We start from the raw sequence: 23,471 nt of genomic DNA on the forward strand, positions 1-23,471 counted from the left end.
ACTTGTCAGGGAGGAGTAGTAAATGCTTTGCTATAGGCTACTGAGATTTGAGGCTGCAGCAGCAGCTGATTGATATAGAACCTTTATACCTGAGGTACTTTGTCTTCCATTTAATTCTGGACAATGTATCTCCATTCTTTCTTCAAATGTTTCTACCCTTTTATTTTTGTCTCCTTTTGGGATTCCTATGTTCCCACTGTTGCAACTGTTGTCATTTTTAGTAGTTCATTTTTCTCTTTCTTATCTTGTTATCCTTTCCTGCTGCCTTCTGAGAGCATTTCTCAGCTAGCTTGTCCACCACATGATTCATTCCTCTCTTATATGTGTCCTTCTTAATATCCTATCTTTTTCTCTGCTATACTTATCCACTCCTTGGGTTTTTTAGATCTAGTAATTCAATGTGGTTCTATTTTTTAAATAAATGTTTGGCTATTTTTTTTCAGGTTACAAAAACCTTTCATTACCTTTTTAATAATTTATCTTACTTGTTTTAAAATTTTCAGCAATCTTGTCTGACAATTCTGCTTCAAATGGTATAGAGCAGAGACCACAAAACTTTTTCTCTAAAGAGGCAGATAGAAAATATTTTATGCAGTCTCTAAGAATTTCTCAACTGAGCCATTGTAGCATGATAGCCACCAGAGGCAACATGCCTCTCTGTTCAATAGATAAGTATTTCTATTCCAATAAAACTTTATAAAAACATGCAGTGGATGGTGTCTAGGTGGCTCAGTCAGTTGGGCATCCAACTCTTGCTTTCAGCTCATGTCATGATCTCACGGTTTGTGAGTTTGAGCCCAACATCAGACAGTGACAGTGTGGAGCCTACTTGGGATTCTCTGTCTCCCTCTCTCTGCTCCTTTCCATGTCTCTCTCTCTCTCCTCCCTCTCTGTCTCTTTTTCAAAAACAAGTAAAACTTAAAGAAAAAACAGGCAGTGGACCAGATATGGTCCACAGCCAATAGCTTAATCACTCTTATTTAGTTGAACCACAAGGAATTGCTAATATTTGGCTGATATTGATCTATAAAAACAGTGATTTCATTTTGCTAAGCTAATAATTGTACTCCTCAGGTATTTAGTTATTTGGGCCAGCAAGTCCACATTCCCTTGAAATGTGTCAGCTTCTCTGTCTGGAATGGTGACCTGGATTAAGACTCTAAATTTGGTGAAGTTAAGGCAAAGAAAGGTGATGCAAACCAGAGCATGAAGGTCCAGATTCCCTAAAGTCCTCATCTATCACCTGCTTTGTTGCCACTCCACCAAGCAGTGAAGGATTCACCCATAAATTGTGATGAAGCAACCTTGAGAGGAGGCAGACACCTTAAAATACAATCCACCTGTTTTGGTTTCCTGTTGCTGCTATAACAAATTACCACAAATCGAGCATCTCAAAACAAACAACACAGATTTATTGTTCTACAGTTCTGGAGCTCAGAAGTCCAGAACAACTGTCACTGGCTGAAATAAAGTACAAGTAGGGCTGCATTCTTTCTGGAGACTTATAGGGAAGTGCATTTCCTTGTCTTTTCAAGCTTTCAAAGGCTGCCTAAATCCCTTGGTTCACCGTCCCCTCCTCCATGAAGAATCATCAAACTCTCTGTCAACTTCTCTCTCTCTGTGTCTCTCTCTGTACCTCTCTTTCTCTCCGCCTCTCACTGTCAACCTCCTCTGCTGCTTCCATTTTCACATCTCTGTCTGTATGATTCTGAGCTTCCTGTCTCCCCCATTACAAGGACCTTTGTGGTTACAATGATCTACTGGTATAATCCAGGATAATCTCCCCATTTCAAGGTTCTCAACTGTATTTGCAAAATCCTACATGCATAAAACATTGACCTCAAGCCAACATCCCCACCAGTCTCAATCCCTTTATAACACTACAGATTTGGGGTGAGCTATATAGCTGTCTGGAAGCAGACCCTTGACCTCACTGGTTTTCACCAGCTCTATTTTCTAGAAGGAATCTTGTTTTGTTCTTATCCTATGGCCCTGGAACATGCAGCCCTGGAGGTTGCTACCTATTTCTATGGTGAAAAGGTAAATAATGATTACCATAGAACAAAAATAAACCTGTAGCTTCTAGTCAGTCCAGGAGTCTCACATGGTTTTTGTTTTCTTATGCTTTAATAGTTTATAGGAATCTCAATTTCTCTCATTTCTATAGTCTTTCTAGCACTGATCCTGGGAAAGAGCAAATAGTCTAAGGAGTCCACCAGCTTGGTAGGAACTGGAAGCCACAGGAGTAAATAAGCATGAAAACAGCTTTGAAGTTAAGTGAGCAATAATCACAGGAACAAAAACCAAATGGAACCAAAGACACTTCAATTTACCCATTGAAAAGCATATTAAGAGGGCAAAATGAGGGGCGCCTGGGTGGCTTAGTCGGCTAAGCGTCCGACTTTCGCTTAGGTCATGATCTCGCGGTTCGTGGGTTAGAGCCCCGCGTCGGGCTCTGTGCTGACTGCCAGCTCAGAGCCTGGAGCATGTTTCAGAGTCTGTGACTCTCTCTCTCTTTCTGACCCTCCCCTGCTCATGCTGTCACTCTCTCTGTCTCCTAGAAATAAATAAAACATTAAAAAAAATAAAAAAAATAGGGCAAAATGAGAACATTCAATAAATGAGAAGTATTGACAATGGCAGAAAAGACATGTAGTATAATAGTAATAAAAGTACTTCATTAAATAAAATGTTGAAATTCACAGATTACATTTTTTAAAAAATACCCATAGCATATGTCTACAAAAGATACACTTAAGACAAAAAGGAACAGAAAAGACAAAAATAAAAGCATAGAAAAATAGTTAGGCAAATGTGTAGCAAAAAGAAAATTAAAGCATCAGTTTTAATAAATGACAAAATAAAGCTTAAGGCCAAAAAAGTCATACTGTGGTAAACAGAACTCTAAGATGACAACCAAGATATATTCCCTGGTATATACATTCTGTATACTCCCCTCCCATCGATTGTGGGTAGAACATGTAAACATATGAGATACCATTCCTGTAATGAGGTTGGGTTGTATGGCAGAGAGGAAGACATTTTGCAGAAGTAATTAAGATCCCTAACCAGTGATCTTTAAGATAATACAAAGGGGAATTATCTTGGGTAGAGCTGACCTAATTAAATGAGTCCTTTAAAAGAGGGTCTAGACACAAATCAAAACCACAATGAGCTCATTTCACACCACTGGGATGATTGGAACAAAAAGGATGGATTATTTCAAGTATTGGCAAGCATGTGGAGAAATTGGAACCCTCATACACTCCTAGTGGGAATGTAAAGTGGTGCGACCACTTTGGAAAACAGACTGGTAGTTCTTCAAATGGTTAAAGAATAGAATTACCATACATTCCAGCCCTACTACTCCTAGGTATACCCAAGAGAAAAATTATGTCCACACAAAAATGTATACACAGAACCATTACCCATGATTGATTAAAGGTGGAAACAACCCACATGTCCATCAAGTAAAAAATGGATAAGATATAATGTGGCATATCCACACAATAGAATATTATTAGGCAATAAAAGTGGATGAAGTACTGATAACACACTACAGCACAGATGAATCTCGGAAGCATTAGGTTAAGTGAAAGATGCTGAATCATTATATTGTATGATTCCATTTATGTAAAATGTCCAGAGTTGGTAAATTTATACAGATGAAAAGCTAGTTGATGATAGGCCTGGGGCAGAGGGAGATTGAGAACTGAAAGGCAATACCTAAGGAGTGTGGCATTTCTTTTTGCAGTATTGAAAATGTTCTAAGATTGATTCTGGTGATGGATGCACAATTTTGTGAATATACTTTGTGAATATAGGAAAAGCCACTGCTAAATGAGAGAATTATATGGCCTGTGAATTGTATCTCATAAGAGCTGTTTTTTGAAAAGAATAGTCTTCTACTCAATATGGCCATTTTCTCTTTCAAGGCCAACAGGCAAGTGTCTCTGCTACTTCTTGTCTCTTACTTCTAGATCATCTAAGAAAATGGACATATTGAGCAGAAGACTATGTTAACAGGATAGCAGCCTAATGGCTGAGAGCCTTAGTCTTACAACCACAGGAACTGAATTCTGCCAACCACCACATGAACTTGGAGGACCCCATCTCAGGTGAGTTCTCAGTCTTGGCCCAACACCTGGATGCAGCCTGCAGAGACCCTGCAGAGAGGATCCAGATAAGTTTGACCCACAGACACTGTAAGATAATAAATGGGTATTATTTTTTTTTTACAAATAGTTTATTGTCAAATTAGTTTCCACATAACACTCAGTGCTCATCCCCAAAGTGCCCTCCTCCATGCCCACCCCCCCTCCCCCCCACATCCATCAGTCCTCAGTTTTTGTCAGCATTCAAGNTCAGTGCTCATCCCCAAAGTGCCCTCCTCCATGCCCACCCCCCCTCCCCCCCACATCCATCAGTCCTCAGTTTTTGTCAGCATTCAAGAGTCTCTATACCATGGAATACTACATGGCAATGAGAAAGAATGAAATCTGGCCATGTGTAGCTAAATGGGTATTATTTTAAGCTGCTAAACCTGTGGTTATTTGTAACATAGTATAGAAAACCTAATATAGGAGGAAAAAATGACAAAAGAAGACATAGAACAAGAAGATACAGTTATCAAAACAATTATAGGCCTAACATAACCTAACACAAACCTAGCAAGAAATGAGATAGCTGCAGGGGAAAACAGGTAAGTGGTCAGCTTTTTATCTGATAGCTATGAAGACAAAAATCGATAGATCAAGAAGCCCCAAAATAAGCAGAGATGAAAAGGCCTCAAAATATATTAAAAATCTCTAGGCACACCATGTTAAAACTCACAAAATTTAGGATGTCTGTTTCACAAAAGATATCATTAACAAAAGTCAATAAGCAAAGATATTTGCCAAATCTGAGACTAAGAAATGACCAGATTTCTTAGTCATGAAAGAATTTTATGAGCCAGACATTGTCATAGAGGAAGCCTAGCAGACTGAGCCTATCAAAATATATTCAAACTCACTGGTAACCAAAGAAGTGAAAATAGGTGTCACCAGTGAAATGGGTTAATCCTTTTCACCTACGAGGCTATTAAAAATGAGAAAGCTTGATGATACTGATCACAGGGGCACAGGGGAGCTCCTGAGCAGCTGGAGAGCATGAGGACTGGCACATCCGTTCTGGAGGATAAATTGAGGGTTTGCAAAGCCCAAGACACAGAAAGTCTGTTCCTGAGTACCAGTCCAAGGGATTTTTCAGGATGTCTATAAATGACCTAAAAGAAAACATTCACTACATCAAATCTGATAGGGGACTCAAAAGGTACATAGAGGTGGGAAAAAGGTGGGTAAAGTAGTGGGCACTTCCCCACAAAGCATAATTCAGGCTTAGAAGCTAGCCTGGATGTATACAGAGGAAGAAGAATGGATCTTATTTATTTATTTATTTATTTATTTATTTAAAAATGTTTATTTCTTTTTTTTCTTAAATAGTTTATTGTCAAGTTGGTTTACATGTGACACCCAGTGCTCATCCCAACAAGTGCCCTCCTCCATGCCCATCAACCCCCTTCCCCTCTCCCTCACCCCCATCAGCTCTCAGTTTGTCCTCAGCTTTCAAGAGTTTCTCATGGTTTGCCTCCCTCTCTCTACCCAACTCTTTTTCCCCTCTCCCACATCATCCTCTGTTAACTTCCTCCTAATCCACCTATATGTGCAAACCTATGGTATTTGTCTTTCTCTGCCTGACTTATTTCGCTCAGCATAACACCCTCTAGTTCCATCCATGTTGCTACAAATGACCAGATTTCATTCTTTCTCATTGCCATGTAGTATTCCATTGTATAAATATACCACATCTTCTTGATCCATCATCAGTTAGTGGACACTTAGGTTCTTTCCATGTTTTGCCTATTGTTGAGAGTGCTGCTATGAACAAATAATCCAGTGAAGAAATGGCCAGAAGACATGAACAGACACTTAAATGTTTATTTCTTATTTTGAGAGGGAGGTAGAGAGGGAGAGAGAGAGGGAGAGAGAGAATCCCAAGCAGACTCGATGCTGTTAGCACAGAGCTAGACATGGGGCCAGACACAGCTCATGACCTGAACTGATATCAAGAGTCAGTCAGGTAAGCGACTGAGCCACGCAGGCACCCCAAGAATGGATCTTTTAAAAAACAATGTTAAAAGGAAAAAATCAAATTCAAAAGAAAGTATATAACACAACCCAATTAAATAACTATTATGGACACAAAACAATACTACCTATCCTTCAAGAATACCAATGCAAAGGTACACATAAAAGGCATGAGAATGGTTGCCTAAGAAGAGGGGAAGGGGACTAGAGAAGGTATGGGGAAAAAGACAATAAATGAATGAATGAATGAATGAATGAATGGAAAAAAACCAAACTAGAGAGGACTCCAGATTTCTTGAGAGGGTGAGGAGGAAGGATTTTGAGTGGGAAAGTATTGAGAACTGATCTGAGCAGATAAAAGTATCAAGTGCCCCTTTTCCATTAGGAAGTCTCCCTAAGCAGTATCTTGGTGGTGTACCTTCCCCATGGGTTTGAGAGGCATGTGAGTCCTTGCCTTCAGTTCTCTCCAAAGACTGCAAATGCGTGCACAGGGCTGGTAGGTGAAGCCAATTTCCTCCATGAAGCCTTCCATATGGAGCCTTTACAATTACCTGCACCCTGCAAAGTTACCCATAAGAGTTTGGCCTGGAGACATCCCCTCAGAAGGAAGCCCCTCAGAAGTTTCTCTCTCTCAGCAACACACCCTCCAATTCCATCCCCCTTAATCTCTGGATCACTTTGAGGAGAGAGCCAGCACAGAGGATGGGAAGGGTCCACAGAAACAAGGGAAGCTTCCTCTGATCTCTGGAAGTCTCTAACATTTTCGTATTGATTTCCACCTCAATTTCACTGTGATTATTAAATGGTCTGCATGGTGTCAGGCCTGTGAATTTTGTTGAGATTTAGTTTGTGGTATACAATTGATAAATTCTGGAAATGTCTCATATGCACTGGAAGAGAGAATGTATTTATGATCAGAGTATAAGTGACGTTCAGTGTAAACCAAGGACAATTTGGTACATCTCTACAGGAACTTTAGAACGTGACTGATGTACTATGTCAGCTGAGTTTTATCAGCCCTTGTGGGTTGTGTTTTGTATCCTCTTGCCATTATTGTGAATTTTATTATTTCTGTTTGTACTCCGGGTATTCCGAGACAGTTGCCTACACACTTAGAGTTGTTACATCTTCCTAGTAGATAAACGTTTCCATCAGTAAACTGGCCACCTTTATTTCAAGCACTGCCTCTTGTCTTAGGGTTTATTTTACGGAATCTTAGCAGCCACACTGACATTTTTTTGGTTAGCATTGACATAGTATACTTTAATCCATTCTCACTTTTCCAAAATCTCTGTGTTCATATGTTTAGATGTGTTTCCTTTCTGTTTTGCCTTCTTGTACTTTTCTAGCAGTCAACTAACTGTGTGTTTTAATTAAGGCATCCAGTGCATTTACATCATCCTAGCCACATTGACTCCTGTTCCAGCTTTGTGCTATTTTCATGTATGCTAACTCTGTATCTATTTAACAGTCGTCAATACACTACCATTTCTTAGAGTCAATATCATCTACATTTATTTACATATTCTTCCTTTTGAGTGTTCTTCCTTTCTTCCCTCCATACTATTTCTCCATCTGTTTTTCCTTTCCAGAGAATTCCATTTAGAATTTATTTTAGGCCAATTCTACTGGCAACAACTACCTGCCATTTTGCTTGTTTAAAATAACTTCATTTTGTATACAATTTTGAGAAAGGCTTTCTGGGCTGAGGGACTCTAAGTCCATAATTAATTTCCTTCAGCAGTTAGTAGATGCATGGCATTATCTTTTCATTGTTTCCTGAGCTCAGCTGAAAGCCCAATAATGTTTGTTTTTGAAAATAAGAAATCTTTTTACCTCTGGCTGATTTTAAGATTTTTTTCTCCTTAAATTTGATTTTGAACTCTTTTATTCTCAGTTATGGATTTCTTTTATTATACCCTGCTTATTAGAATTTATGACATTGCTTAAATCAGTGGCTTGATGTCTTTGTTCAGTTCTAGAGAACCCAAGCTTTACATTTTTCTTTTTTAATTTATTGTCTGTTGACTAACATATAGTGTATACAGTGTGCTCTTGGTTTTGGGGTAGATTCCCATGATTCATCACTTACATACAATACCTAGTGTTCATCCCAACAACTGCCCTCCTCAATGACCATCACCTATTTTCCCCTCTCCCTCACCACCCCCCCCATCAACCCTCAGTTTGTTTTCTGTATTTAAGAGTCTGTATGGTTTGCCTCCCTCCCTCTCTGTAACTATTTTTCCCTTTCCCTTCCCCCATGTCTTCTATTAAGTTTCTCAAGTTCCATAGGAGTGAAAACACATAATATCTGTCTTTCTCTAAATGACTTTTTTCACTTATCATAATACCCTTCAGTTCCATCCACATTACTGTAAATGGCAGGATTTCAATCTTTCTCATTGCCAAGAAGTATTCCATTGTATAGGTAAACCACATCTTCTTTATCCATTCATCAGTTGATGGATATTTAGGCTCTTTCCATAATTTGGCTATTGTTGAAAGCACTGCTATAAGCATTGGGATACATCAGCAATATTGCTTCTCTTCCATGGTCTGTTTCTTCCTCTGTGAAGGAGATCTCACCTTACCTTTCTCATGCTTCCCATCCTGTATCTGCTTAGGTCTGCCTCCCTGCAGTCTAACCCCCATGCAGCTGCTCTGAATCCGAGGTTAACCTGCCTATCTCATTATTCATTTCTGTTACTATATTTTTCAATTCTAAAACTTTCCTTTTATTCTTTTTGGCAGCTTCTACTTCTTTGCTGGTACTATCCATCTTTTTCCCCTGAACCTATTCATCTTGGGCATGTTAAAGCCCCATATCTGATAACTGGACTTTCTAGGTATATTTTCAGTTTTGTTTCTATTATTGAATTTTGCTCTTGATTTATCCATCAAGTCTTGTTTTTTTAAATGATTATTTTTGACAGAGTGATGGACATTCTTTGTTTTAAACATGTCGAACTAATTGAGCCTTTGCATGATTTGGAAAATATTTTACCTTCATCTGACAGTGATGTGCAGAATGTAACCATGGGGCAGGTCTATGTAAGACACAGACAATTTCAAAGATAATGGATGTTATCATCTAAAGAGTAAATTCTGAAAGTGGGTGAGACCAGGATACTAGAGAGGAAAAAGAGGTCATACCGGCCTTATGGACATGCTAGGAGGACATTTGGCAAATACTGAGGAATGGCACCTGAGTCTGGGGCAGTTGGCGACAGACGTGATGGGCTCAGCCTAACAAATTTCATGCTTCAGGACATTGATTTGTTGGTTTTGATTCGCTGATGCTATTCCTGGGCTGAAAATGGAGCTTCTAAGAGAGGACAGGAAAGCAGATAAACAGCAGCAGTTTCTGTGGTATATGATTTTGCTCTGACAATAATATTTGGAAAGCATCACAGAAAGGAGATAACAAATGACTCCTTACACATATTTATTTATTTATTTATTTTTTACATATAGTTTATTGTCAAATTAGTTTCCATGTGCTCATCCCCACAAGTGCCCTCCTCCATGCCCATCCCCCCTCCCCCCCACATCCATCAGTGCTCTGTTTTTGTCATCATTCAAGAGTCTCTCATGGTTTGCATCTCTCCCTTTCCCCCACCATTTCTCCCCTTCTTCTCCCCCTTGTTCCTCAGTTAAGTTCCTCTTAATCCTCATATACGTGCAAACATATGGTATTTGTCCTTCTCTGCCTGACTTATTTCACTCAGCATAACACCCTCAAGGTCCATCCATGTTGCTACACATGGCCAGATTTCATTGTTTCTCATTGCCATGTAGTATTCCGTGGTATAGATAAACCACATCTTCTTGATCCATTCGTCCGTTGATGGACACTTAGGCTCTTTCCATGTTTTAGCTATTGTGGAGAGTGCTGCTATGAACATTGGAGTACATGTGCTCGTATGCATCAGCATTTCTGTATCCCTTGGGTAAATTCCTTACACATATTTTAAGCCTTTGTTTCCTTGCTAATGCCTATGGATTTTTGCATTTGGAAAACAAAGAGTTAATGGATGGTAAGAACTAGATTCAATCTGTGAGCTCAGTTTAGGAAGAGCACAGTAGAGAATCATGAGACTAGCTACCAGGGCCTTAGTAGGGAAATAGGGAAGGAGGCTGGTGGCAAGGGTTAACAGAGATCATCTCATCACTTAAATTCCATGACATCAACCTTGCAGGGAGTATGGTTCCCCACCTTTCTCCTTCATCTTCCCCTTTGAAGCTTCTCCAAAGAATCTAGTACTGAGATTTTTGTTTAAGCCCCCATTTCAGAACGGGTCTCACAAATATATTCCTAAAAGCTCTGCTCCTTCAAGCCAGGAAATCCCATAGAACATTCTGAATTTGTGGAAATAGAGAATTTCTGAAATCCATGTAAATGTTTCTATGTGGGTGCTTATATTGTAACTTTCAAGTGTATTTTTACTCCCTACTGATTTGGGAACAACACATGACTGGGCTAGACCTGGAGAAGTCTCTCCAGGACACAGTGACACAGGACAGGCTGCTCCTTGGATAATGCTGTATCATTCAAAAGTTACTAATGTGTGCTCATCAAGGGCAATGGTGGCAGGCACATTTACCCACCCTGCCAAAGACTCATAAACAATGACCTGTGAACATCAATTGAGTGAATGAGGACATGTTTCTAATTCTATATTCTATGAGAGCAGGAACCAGAGGAAAGGCATAGGTCACAAACAAAATACACTAACTGCGATTCACACATTTCTAAATATTGCAGTTCCTTAGAGAACTATTTCCCAACTGCGGCCACAGTGTCAATCACCTGGGTACTGTATGTATTTCTAATTTTGGTTCACAAAGATTCTTCTACAGTAAGGAAGGTGGGTATGGCCTGATCTCTAGGAGATTTGTAAATTGAAACCGAGAGGATTTTCAAGGATCAAGAGAGGACACAACAGACATAGTGAGAAAGAACAGGACATGAGGATTTCCTCAGGTGAAGCCACAATCCTTCAGAACCTGAGTACTCTCAGGCAAGGGCGGATAATAGTGATCTATAATCTGTTGACCACACAGACTTACCCTTGTAAATTTGTGTATGTCCCTATCAAAGTGTAGGAGAGGCCACAAACTTTACACACAGATGTGTCAAAAAAAACAAAGCTGAATCAGGCCACTATTTTTGTGCTGTGCCCAATGGAACTGTCCCAAATTGTCTTGGGAAATTCTGTCATATCATTCCTATGACCATTTCATGAAAAGACAGGCCAGGAAAACAGGCTGATCTTCAACTAGGAGCCACTCAGATCAGAGTCCTTAGAAACCCAGAAGGAAGGAAGAAAGATGCTCTGCCTCTGCATTCTGAAGGATTCCTCCAAGCAGTATCACTACTGCCTCTCTGCCCCAGTCATTCCCCCAGGTGCTCCCATACTCTCTTTACTCTGTCCCTCCAGGGCATCCTCATGAGGATCCCAGAAGACAGACTTACTCATTAGGCTGGGTGTCTGTCACCACAGTGTCTGTCCTAGGAGTAGTGATTGGTATTGACAGCCATGGAGGCCTGGCTGGGCTGGATGGGGGATACAGGCATCAGGGACCAGATGAGACATAGTGACTAGAGCTGTTGTGTTCTGAGCAGTCCTCAGAGGCTCTGGAGAAGACCTAATTATGTGTCATTGAGGCTTATGTGCAGATACCCTGATGGGTATCCATGGAGGGCAAAGCCTTTTGTCAGCTTCATTCACCCATCTCCAGCCCCTGTGATGAGATATGGCCCCTCTTCAGAAGGACCACCCTATTGTGAGCCTATCACTTGAGATGGAAGAGAGAAGATGCAGGTGGCTGTTCCCTCACAAAATTGTCTGCATTCCTTTTGAGTGGAATGGATGAGGGGCTTGGAAAGACTGGAGAATGAAGGAAGGAATGGATGCATGGATGCATGGATGGATGGATGCATGGATGCATGGATGCATGGATGCATGGATGAATGGATAGACAACTGAATGGATAAATATACCAACCAACCACTGGGGCCCTGAAAGAACCGCTAGAGCAGCCTCCCGTGAGCTGGCAAGTCTGATTGACTCAACACTCTGCACTGACAGACAAGGTAAGACCAATAAGGATGATCAATTCTCCACTTCTTGTCACAGCAACATTTATAAAATAAAAACAACGCAGGAAAGTGCAAAACTAACAGGGACCCATAAAGTGCTCTGAGATGCCTTTAATTCTCCTGGTGCTGAATAGACATGGGAGTACATGCAGACTGACTGTCACTCTCTGGAGGAAAAGGAACTTCTGCTTGAGGATCCAGGGGCTCCTTCCCAGCCTATTTCTACACACACGTGCTGTTCAAGAGGGAGAACTGGGAAAACCATGGTCTGATATCCACAATAAAGGTGCAATTCACCTGAAAAAAAGTAATTATGAGATTAGAACAGAGATTAACACATAGAAAACACTTATCATGAAGGACTGAGTAAGAGTTCAAGGTGCATGAAAAACTACAAAAGATGAAAAGCAAAAGTAAACAGTGGCCTGGGGTAGTATTTGAGAAGCTCAAGGTTCCACCCAAATGTTGGGCAGGGGTTGCTCAATCTGCACATGTGGGACAGGGGCTCCTGAGAGAGCATGTGGTGGGACCATCACTGGCCCTTCAGAGGTCCTACCAGTGCATGTGGTAGAGAATCAAGTAGACATGGCTTCAACACCACCCCTACACACATCCGTGAGCTCTGATGGAGCCAGCAGACTACCCAGGAGGTGGTCCAGCTGGACACCCAATATTCAGCAGCAGCTGCAAATCTACCCTGAGAGGAGGCTACCTCTAAGGCTGGAATGCAAGACTGAGACACATCCTAGAAGCCCAGGGGAATAGAGGGGAAGGTGGGATGACCAAACAAACTAAACAGTGCTCCAAAACCAAAATACAGGAGCAAGGGAAGAACTAGGACCACAGAGAGTGAAGAAGGTCTGTCCAAGCCTGAGGTCCAAGGAAGCATCCAGGATGGGCTCTTGAGGTGGACTCCATCCTGGGAGGAAGGTTATATCAGTGTCCACAGGGTGTCTCTGGTGGAGCAGCCAGGTGAGCACAGAGCTCAGGTTCACTGCTCTGCTGGAAGCAGCTCTGTCTGCTTAGTGTGACCAACTTTCCTCCCCAGGGCGGGGAGTGCCCTGGGACCTGGGGAGAGAGGGACCAGAATGCTTTTTCTGGCCCAGGATCATCCCTAAAAACTACCCAAGCTTACTTTCATAGACCCTCCCTAATATTGTTTTTAATTTTATTCTAAAACCTTTTTCACTCTTGGGTCTTCTTGCAAGGGACAGTTGTTTATGTCTTCATCCTGCTTTTATAAATTGTGTGGTGCAACTTCAGCTCCATTAAAAATAACATTGTCCACCCCTGTCAAGAAGAAATTATAAAACAACTGTCTAAATATTTGCTTTCCATGAATGAATAAAAGACAGAAAATCAAGTAGAAAAGTGGGCAAAAGATGAAAATATACGTATAAATAGGATATGTAAATCCTCTGTAATTTCTCTGTAAGCATATAACCAACAGAAAGGGGTCTTGATTTGCACCTAAGGCATGCACTAGAATCTTCCCTGCAGCACTCTTCCTGATGATCTGTAGCTACTAGTCACATCCACAGCACCATGAATGCACAGGATGGAAGGCTGCACAGCAAGGAGCCTGCGTGGTCTGCAGCAACACTGACAGCACCACTCATCTCTCATTGGACACCAGCACAAGACCAGCCAGACACAAGGTGAGCACACCAGTGAGTCCTTCTCTGGAGAGTAGGATAACAGGTGTGTTAGTCCACTGATCAGACATCAGAGCTGGCTGTCCCTTTCAGGGAAACATCTAGATGGGGACATAGAGGGTCCTGGGAGCTGGGAATTCTCTGCCTCTCTTCATATGGCAGCTGACTGTACAGAAGGGCTCTTCTTGCTAACATTCACCAAACTGGATATTTCCAAAGCAGTGTTGTTCCATGTGTTTATTAGGCTTCTATCAGAAGTTATTAACAGTTATTATTTTATTTTGTTAAATAGAAAAAGTCCATGAAGGTGCAAAAAGAACTCAAACAGGGGCCTCTGGGTAGCTCGGTCAGTTAAGTGTCTGACTTTGGCTCAGGTCATGATCTCCCACCTCATGGCTTTGAGGCCCGCGTTGGGTCCTGTGCTGACAGTTCAGAGCCTGGAGGCTGCTTGGGATTCTGTATCCCCGTCTTGCTCTCTGTTCCCCCTTCCCCCACTTGTGCTCACTCTCTCCCTCCCTCTCTCAAAAATAATTAAACATTAAAATTTTTTTAATTAAAAAAGAACTCAAACATATAAATGTAGCCAGAAATCACCATAGGGAGGAATCTGCCTCTCAGTGGACTGACCTGGAATTGTCTAGAAAGCTGACTTCACTTGGGACTCAGTTCTTACAGCTGACACACGGTAGCTATTCATACCTAGACATGTACCATCAACATCACCAACACACACACACACACGCACCAATGACCCCACTTGAATGTTCACCAGACCCTGAGCTAGGACAGAGTGCAGGGGCTGAAGCATCAGCTGTAGTCTCTATGCCCAAGGAACTCCTGCAGCCTCCAGGAGTCCAGGGCTGACTGCTATCTAAAGAAGAGGCAGAGGGTCAGGAAATGGGAAAGAAGCTGGTGGGCTCTGTGCATGGGCTCTCTTCAAGAATGTAATGAAGGGGTGAGACTCTCCCCATCAGAGCTCTGCTGGTATGGTGCTTGGATCAGGACAGTTCATGTGGGGACCAGAATCTGGGCATGGACAGAATGAGTTCTGGACAGCAGTCTGTATTCTGTCCAAAGAAAGCACAAAATGATAAGAATAAACAGCAGTGGGAAAGGTTTGCCCAAAAGAGACTAATAACACATTTCTATCAGACCCAACCTCTTTTCCACTCCTAAGGGTCTTCAACACAAGGCCTTCTGCCTGGGCTGTTTTAGAAATCTCAAATGCTCAGATCTGTTTGTCTCTCTTCCAAACGTGCTGCGTCTTTTCAGTTAATAGAGTTACTGCACACCCATGTGTTCTGCAAAAACACCCAGGGTCTGTCCTTGAGCCTCTCTCTCTTTCATACCCTCAATACCAGGGCACCCCACATTAGCCTCCAACAGATGCAGAAGCCAGCATTTCTTCCACTTCCCAGTGATCAGGGTACCATCCCTTGTATCCCAGTGGCTGCGGAGCCTCTGAGAGACCCCCTTCCATGGGTCTCCAGAACTCCAAGGATAACATCCTAAGTCTTCACCAGGAGCCCTGAAGGAGCTCTTAGTCCCACCTCCCACAGCACTCTTGCCTTTCTGCACCTCTTTCTTAGCAACCCCAGTCCCTAGAATTTCAGGCCATCCCCAGGGACCCTTGCCACTTGTCCCCCTAGGGTCCTCTTCACAACTGCTTGCCCTCTTCATCCCCACCCTCCATGTGACTGTGTCCTTCCAGGAGTACCCATCATTTAGATGCCTTCCCTGACCACTCCCCATGCCCCTCACCGCCCCTCAGCCCTGGGCCCCCACTCGTATAGCTCTTGCCCCAGCTTTCCACCATTTCAGTTATGAATTTGTGGGCTGTTGGCCTGTCCTTAGCAGCATAACAGTCCCATTAGAACACATTTCTGTCTGTCTTCTCTGCCACCTCCTACCCAGGCCTGGACCCACAGTGCTTCATGCAGGAGCCTCACAGTTCAACTGCTGTCATGCCTTTCCTTCTTAGGATTTTGTCTCGCATCTACTGCTTTTCTTAGTTTTTCTTGTTTGTTTATCCCTGCAGCTCTGGCTTCTCTCAGCTGCTTCATCAGCCCCTGTTCTTCCCCACCTCACTCCACTGCTGGATCTCTGCCTTCAGTGCTTGCTTTCTGCTCACCTCTTTGTTTATCCCCTCTGTAATTCAGGGACCTCACTCATGAAGGAAACAAATTGGAAACCTGGAACACTTCTTTTTTTTTTTTTTTGGTTTAAGATGTTTTACTTTGTGTTGGATGCAGATGGAAATAGAAATAAAATACAATAAAATAATACAAAAAATAAAAATCATATGAAACAAGGCAAATGTCTGATTTATAGCCAAAGAGTTATATAGGTATATCTAAAAATCAGACAATGAGGATGAGGCTAAATTTCTTTGGTAATTCCTGGGTGGACTTGTATGCTTGACTAAGTAAATTACACATCATAAAAAAGGAACAAGTTACAACTCATTAAAAATCATGTGATTGAAATTACCAACGGAAATTTCTTTACCCTTTGGATTCTAATAAGATTTAGATTTGGAAACCTGGAACACTTCTAATGAGGCCTTGTATTTTTTAAACAATATTTGCCAAATTAAAATGATGACACACAGACACAAACAGATCTGGGCATTTAGGATTGCTCTTCTCTGTGGATCCAGGATTCGCCCCTCCCAGGTGTGGTCTCAAGGTGAACATGGAGCCACAGGGAGGGAGGACTTGCCACTTACCTTGCGCTGGCTTCGTCGTATCCACAGCAGCTTGTATGCATACTCATCTGGATAGACTTGGTTGAAATGGAACACTGCAAACTCCACACATAGGGCAAAGTAATTTGCTCTCTTATTAATGTCCACAAAGTCAGAACTGCAGACATGAGGCACCAGCACAATAAGCCCCAGAAGCAGGGGTGCCTTCAGGAGCATGCTGTCTGGTGTCATCCCTGGAGGCCAGAAGCACACGGATGGCAAGGCAGCAGCTGGTTTGGGCCCACCCTCTGCAGCTTTTCATCCTACATAGCCCTACCCCAAGGAGTCCTTGGGCTACTGGCCAGTGCTCTGTCCAGCTCCTCCCCTTGACTGCCTGCCTTGTCCCTCCCATCATCACAAACCGAAGGCAGAGCAGGAGCTCTTAATTTCCACTCCTTTGTTCCATAAGCCTTGGACCCAGGAACATGCATTAAAGATGCTCTGTTTCCAGAGCTACATTCCCCTGCCCTAGCCTGGCCCTAATAGTCCCTGATCAGGGGTCTTGGCCCACCTCCCTTGCTCTCATGACAGTGTATTCTACACCTGGCAAGTCACAGGAACTCTTAGGAACACTGGTAGGCCCTGAGTCCTGGGTAGTTGAGGTAAAAACAAGGTCTACCTCTGACCATGGCTGCAGCCCATGGTCCCTGGGGACATCAGGAGGGTACAGAGAAGGGCCACCACTGGTGCACTATCACTTCCATCACCTCTGGCACCTACTGACCTACTTTCCATGAGGTCTGGCTGTGCTTGGCAGTGGGAAGAGGGGTTTCTAATGTCCTGGGGTGAGTGGAGACAATGCCCAGGAAAAGGGGGGCATACTAGCCCAGGGCAGGGCTCTGTTGGAATGGACATGGATGGCAGCCATGGGCATGGGTCAGGAACTGGGAAGGGCAGGTCCAGCTCAGGCCCAGCCCACATACATTTTCACACAGCTCTGCCACTTTAAGGTCCCATGGCCTTTGCCATGTCATTGTTGTCAGGCTTCTCACAGAGAAGAGGTAGTAAGGAACTTTCCTGACTTAACAAAGCAATGGGAGTGAGCACACTGGGAAAGTACGACATGCTGCCCACGCATATGAGGACACTCTACAAAGGAAGGATTTTTCCACCTTGGGCATGGAGTAAATAGATACATGTACATTGATGGTGATCCCAGAAAGGGTACAGGGCCAGGGCCACAGCAGTGGGAACAGGCCGTAAGTACAGACTGGGGCTACCCCAGGAAGAGATGGGAGTGTGGCCAGAGTGGAAGACACTCTTGTGACCATCTTCACTTTTGCACATCAGTATATGGCTGGAGGCATGGGCATCTAAGGACAGTCATCCCGAGGACTCCACAATCTACCTCCAAGTATGTTTGAGTCTGAGTGTTTCTTCCCCTGAGGACCTCAGAGGCCTGACTGATTCTTCCCCTACTCCCAGCAGCAGGATGACAAAAGGGCCATTGTCACCTTTTGAGAACTGCAGGATCTGTAACGAGGTCCCTTTTCATTCCTAACGTGGGATGTGACTGCCTCACTCTCTCACCAGGGTTCAGTGATTTCATGAGGCCTTCCAATGGACTAGATGTTGGATTTCTTGACCCTTTCTATCAATCTATTTCTTCTTTCCTTTGATTATACATTTTTGTGATAATTTCCTTGCATTCTTGAGAGAGAGATTGTAATCATCAGTTATCCTAGTGTCCATCTTCAGCATGTGCCTGTCCGGACCATTGCTTTCCTTAAAGCTGAACCCCAGTATCGCCATAAATACTTATCACATCATAAGTTTTAATCATTTCTTTGATAATATACCCTAATCAGAACTAAGATTACTTCTCCAGCCCATGTGTTATTTAAATTTAAATCTGAGTTACTGACTCGACAATCATTTATCTCCTTAATTTCAATCTTAATGCCACTAAAGCCAAAAAAATATTCCATATATCAATTCTTTCAAGTTCATTGAGATTTTGTTTATGGATTAGAATATGGTCAGTTTGGATCAATATTCTATAGCTGAAGAATACATGGTGTGTAGTTGGTGGTGAATATTTTATATAATTGTTATTAATTTGCCAAAATAACACTGAAGTGTATCACAGAGTGATGCATGGTACATCTTGGTTCAGCAAGGGACCATAGAAGAAATTGAAATAGAGGATCTATCACTCACAGGTCCTGGGGGAGGCACTCAGCAAGCTGAAGTGGCCACATGGGGAGCTCAAGGCACAATGCAGATGGAGCCAAAAGATCTGGGGTACATGGTTTTACTGGATGGAGTGCTTTGGGGTTCTTAGGACGGGACCAGATTGGTCAAGTCAACCCTAAAGAGTAGAGTTCTGATAAACCCCATAAGAGTCTTGTGTAAGGGCACACAAAGGGAAGGCTCAGGGAGGCAGGGGAGACAGGGGAAGTCATATTGGGTACTTCCATTTGCTTTTGACTCTAGGGCACATGCTTGTGCTTATATAAGAGTTTAGTGTCACTTTTAGCAACCCTCAGGCCCCTTGGCCACACAAAGTGAATCCCAAGGCAGCAGTACCCTGGAATAGCTTAGCTAAACTCTGAACAATAATAAAAAATCTATGTATTCTTAGCAGCACTCTCAACAAAAGCCAAAACATGGAAAGAGCCTAAGTGTCCATCAACGGATGAATGGATCAAGAAGATGTGGTTCATCTATACGATGGAATACTACATGGCAATGAGAAAGAATGAAATCTGGCCATGTGTAGCAACATGGATGGACCTAGAGGGGGTTATCCGTAGCAAAGTAAGTCAGGCAGAGAAGGACAAATACCATATGTATGCACGTATAGNATGAGAAAGAATGAAATCTGGCCATGTGTAGCAACATGGATCAAACTAGAGGGTGTTATGCTGAGTGAAATAAGTCAGACGGAGAAGGACAAATACCATATGTTTGCACGTATAGGAGGATTAGGAGGAACTTAACAGAGGACCGTGGGGACAAGAAGGGGGGAAGTAGTGGGGGAGAGGGAGAGAGGCAAACCATGAGAGACTCTTGAATGCTGAGAACAAACTGAGGACTGATGAGTGTGGGGGGGAGGGGAAAGACGGGCATGGAAGAGGGCACTTGTGAGGATGAGCACTGGGTGTTATATGGAAACCAACTTGACAATAAACTATTTGTAAAAAATAAGATAAAAACAAAAAAACAAAAATCGATGTATTCTTAAATTTTTGTATACATTTTCTGATTTTTACCTGGTGGGTTTTGTCAGTTATTGGATCGGGGTTTGATTATTCTCCCTCTAGACCTGGGTGTGGCTATACTGATCTGTAGACCATAAGAAGTAGCCCAAGGATAGAACTGTTGTAACTCTCATATTCAAGCAAAGCTGTGACCTTCAGTTCTCAAAAGACTATGTTTCTAGTCCCATACTTTTTGAGAGCTAAAGGAGGCCACAGTCAGAATAACAAACCTGCACTCACACCTTTGTGTCCAATGGGAGACTCATTAGAATCAGCAGTGCAAGGCTTATTTTTTTATGTTTATTTATTTGTTTGTTTGTTTGTTTTTGATAAGGAGGGTGAAGGGGCAGAAAGAAAGGGAGACAGAATCTAAAGAAGGCTCTGTGATGTCAACACAGAGCCCGATGCAGGGCTCAAACTCATGAACCATGAAACTATGACCTGAGCCAAAGTTGGATGCTTAACCATCTGAGTCCCCTAGGTGTCCTTGTATAGGGGTTTAAAATGACCCAGTGGCTGGGTCTGCTGGGGGACATGGCATTAACACAGAGACATTTGCAAAGCCCCCAGGTGCTCATAAGGTGTATCTGAGCTCAAAGGACAGCATAATTGTAAAGAACAAGATGCCAGCCCTTCCCAATTTTAAATGGGAGCAAAGATAAAGGTGTTCACTTATGAGGGGCACCTGTGAGTAGCACCAATTACTGCTCAAGGAGGCTCTGGCTGTCCTCAGCCAGCACAGGCCCCTGAGCAATGAATGTCTAGACCACTCTGAACCTGAGTGATCTCAGGCCAAGTGTAGGTAATATGCTGGCTGTGCTGACCACATACCTACCTTTTTAGTTTGTATTTGCCCTTATCAAATTGTGGGGAGATTTCAGAAATTCTATACACAGGTTGGTCAAAGGACCAAACGTGGGGGTGCCTGGGTGGCTCAGCTCGTTAACCATCTGACTTCAGCTCAGGTCATGATCTCACAGTTTGTGAGCCCCACATCTGGCTCTGTGCTGACTGCTAGCTCAGACCCTGGAGCTTGCTCTGGATTCTGTGTCTCCCTCTCGCTCTCGCTCTCTCTCTCTCTCTTCCCCTCCCCAACTTGTGCTCTGTCTCTCTGTGCCTCTCAAAAAGACATAAATGTTAAAAATTAAAAAAAATAAAAGGACCAAACCTGGCTCAGGCCCGATGAAGCTTCCCATAGTGTTTATAGCCGCATCTTGGGAACACATCAGCAAGAAAAGGACTGACTTTCAGCCACAGTCAAATTAGATACCCTAGAAACCTAAATGTGGTTAGGGTAATGCCTAATCCCTCCATTCTAAAGGATTTCTCCAAGCAGCATTGCCAATGCCTCTCTGTCCCAGTCATGCCCCCAGGTGCTTCCACACTCTCTTCACCCTGGCCTTTCAGTGCTATTCTTTGCAAGGATCCCAGAAGCCATACTTACTCATCAGGCTGAATGCTGTCACCACATGCCTGCTCTAGGGGGTAGTGATTGGTATTGGCAGCCTTTGAGGCCAGTCTGGGAGGAGGGTACAGGTATATCAGGGAATAGGTAGGACTTGGTGACTGGAGCGATCATGTTCCAAACTATCCTCAAAAGCTCTGAAGAAGACTTGCTTGAAGAGCCTCAGGAGCCTCCCGTGTAGATAACCTACTGAGTGTCCATGGAGTACAAAGACTTTTGTCAGCTTCATTCACCCATCTCCAGCCCCTGTGATGAGATATGGCCCCTCTTCAGAAGGACCACCCTATTGTGAGCCTATCACTTGAGATGGAAGAGAGAAGATGCAGGTGGCTGTTCCCTCACAAAATTGTCTGCATTCCTTTTGAGTGGAATGGATGAGGGGCTTGGAAAGACTGGAGAATGAAGGAAGGAATGGATGCATGGATGCATGGATGGATGGATGCATGGATGCATGGATGCATGGATGCATGGATGAATGGATAGACAACTGAATGGATAAATATACCAACCAACCACTGGGGCCCTGAAAGAACCGCTAGAGCAGCCTCCCGTGAGCTGGCAAGTCTGATTGACTCAACACTCTGCACTGACAGACAAGGTAAGACCAATAAGGATGATCAATTCTCCACTTCTTGTCACAGCAACATTTATAAAATAAAAACAACGCAGGAAAGTGCAAAACTGACAGGGACCCATAAAGTGCTCTGAGATGCCTTTAATTCTCCTGGTGCTGAATAGACATGGGAGTACATGCAGACTGACTGTCACTCTCTGGAGGAAAAGGAACTTCTGCTTGAGGATCCAGGGGCTCCTTCCCAGCCTATTTCTACACACACGTGCTGTTCAAGAGGGAGAACTGGGAAAACCATGGTCTGATATCCACAATAAAGGTGCAATTCACCTGAAAAAAAGTAATTATGAGATTAGAACAGAGATTAACACATAGAAAACACTTATCATGAAGGACTGAGTAAGAGTTCAAGGTGCATGAAAAACTACAAAAGATGAAAAGCAAAAGTAAACAGTGGCCTGGGGTAGTATTTGAGAAGCTCAAGGTTCCACCCAAATGTTGGGCAGGGGTTGCTCAATCTGCACATGTGGGACAGGGGCTCCTGAGAGAGCATGTGGTGGGACCATCACTGGCCCTTCAGAGGTCCTACCAGTGCATGTGGTAGAGAATCAAGTAGACATGGCTTCAACACCACCCCTACACACATCCGTGAGCTCTGATGGAGCCAGCAGACTACCCAGGAGGTGGTCCAGCTGGACACCCAATATTCAGCAGCAGCTGCAAATCTACCCTGAGAGGAGGCTACCTCTAAGGCTGGAATGCAAGACTGAGACACATCCTAGAAGCCCAGGGGAATAGAGGGGAAGGTGGGATGACCAAACAAACTAAACAGTGCTCCAAAACCAAAATACAGGAGCAAGGGAAGAACTAGGACCACAGAGAGTGAAGAAGGTCTGTCCAAGCCTGAGGTCCAAGGAAGCATCCAGGATGGGCTCTTGAGGTGGACTCCATCCTGGGAGGAAGGTTATATCAGTGTCCACAGGGTGTCTCTGGTGGAGCAGCCAGGTGAGCACAGAGCTCAGGTTCACTGCTCTGCTGGAAGCAGCTCTGTCTGCTTAGTGTGACCAACTTTCCTCCCCAGGGCGGGGAGTGCCCTGGGACCTGGGGAGAGAGGGACCAGAATGCTTTTTCTGGCCCAGGATCATCCCTAAAAACTACCCAAGCTTACTTTCATAGACCCTCCCTAATATTGTTTTTAATTTTATTCTAAAACCTTTTTCACTCTTGGGTCTTCTTGCAAGGGACAGTTGTTTATGTCTTCATCCTGCTTTTATAAATTGTGTGGTGCAACTTCAGCTCCATTAAAAATAACATTGTCCACCCCTGTCAAGAAGAAATTATAAAACAACTGTCTAAATATTTGCTTTCCATGAATGAATAAAAGACAGAAAATCAAGTAGAAAAGTGGGCAAAAGATGAAAATATACGTATAAATAGGATATGTAAATCCTCTGTAATTTCTCTGTAAGCATATAACCAACAGAAAGGGGTCTTGATTTGCACCTAAGGCATGCACTAGAATCTTCCCTGCAGCACTCTTCCTGATGATCTGTAGCTACTAGTCACATCCACAGCACCATGAATGCACAGGATGGAA

General features: G+C 43.1%; 1 protein-coding gene and 2 long non-coding RNA genes across 3 annotated transcripts; all 3 read right to left on the minus strand.

Moving 5' to 3' along the window:
* Positions 1-12,325: 12,325 nt before the first annotated feature.
* LOC120222950 lies at positions 12,326-13,444 on the minus strand. The gene is made up of 2 exons (XR_005526154.1): positions 13,415-13,444; positions 12,326-12,531 (listed from the first exon to the last, which is right to left on the minus strand). It is a non-coding gene; the product is annotated as an uncharacterized LOC120222950 (long non-coding RNA).
* Positions 13,445-14,477: 1,033 nt separating this feature from the next.
* LOC120222948 (probable cystatin-15) lies at positions 14,478-16,903 on the minus strand. The gene is made up of 2 exons (XM_039220976.1): positions 16,618-16,903; positions 14,478-14,956 (listed from the first exon to the last, which is right to left on the minus strand). The coding sequence occupies exons 1-2, from the start codon at positions 16,825-16,827 to the stop codon at positions 14,888-14,890; spliced, it is 279 nt and encodes a 92-aa protein (XP_039076907.1). The 5' UTR covers positions 16,828-16,903; the 3' UTR covers positions 14,478-14,887.
* A 5,095-nt stretch (positions 16,904-21,998) lies between these two features.
* Positions 21,999-23,117, minus strand: LOC120222938. Its single transcript, XR_005526150.1, has 2 exons — positions 23,088-23,117; positions 21,999-22,204 (listed from the first exon to the last, which is right to left on the minus strand). It is a non-coding gene; the product is annotated as an uncharacterized LOC120222938 (long non-coding RNA).
* Positions 23,118-23,471: the final 354 nt, after the last annotated feature.

The sequence above is a fragment of the Hyaena hyaena genome, unplaced genomic scaffold (genome assembly GCF_003009895.1).
Source record: "Hyaena hyaena isolate Hyena2069 unplaced genomic scaffold, ASM300989v1 scaffold_928, whole genome shotgun sequence".
NCBI lineage: Eukaryota > Metazoa > Chordata > Mammalia > Carnivora > Hyaenidae > Hyaena > Hyaena hyaena.

Bases quoted from the DNA above. Each gene is read 5' to 3' on its own strand.
- LOC120222948 (XM_039220976.1), bottom strand. From the start codon at position 16,827: ATGACACCAGACAGCATGCTCCTGAAGGCACCCCTGCTTCTGGGGCTT. The intron at 14,957-16,617 runs GTAAGTGGCAAG...TTCTTTGGACAG, and splicing joins TACGACGAAGCCAGCGCAAG to AATACAGACTGCTGTCCAGA.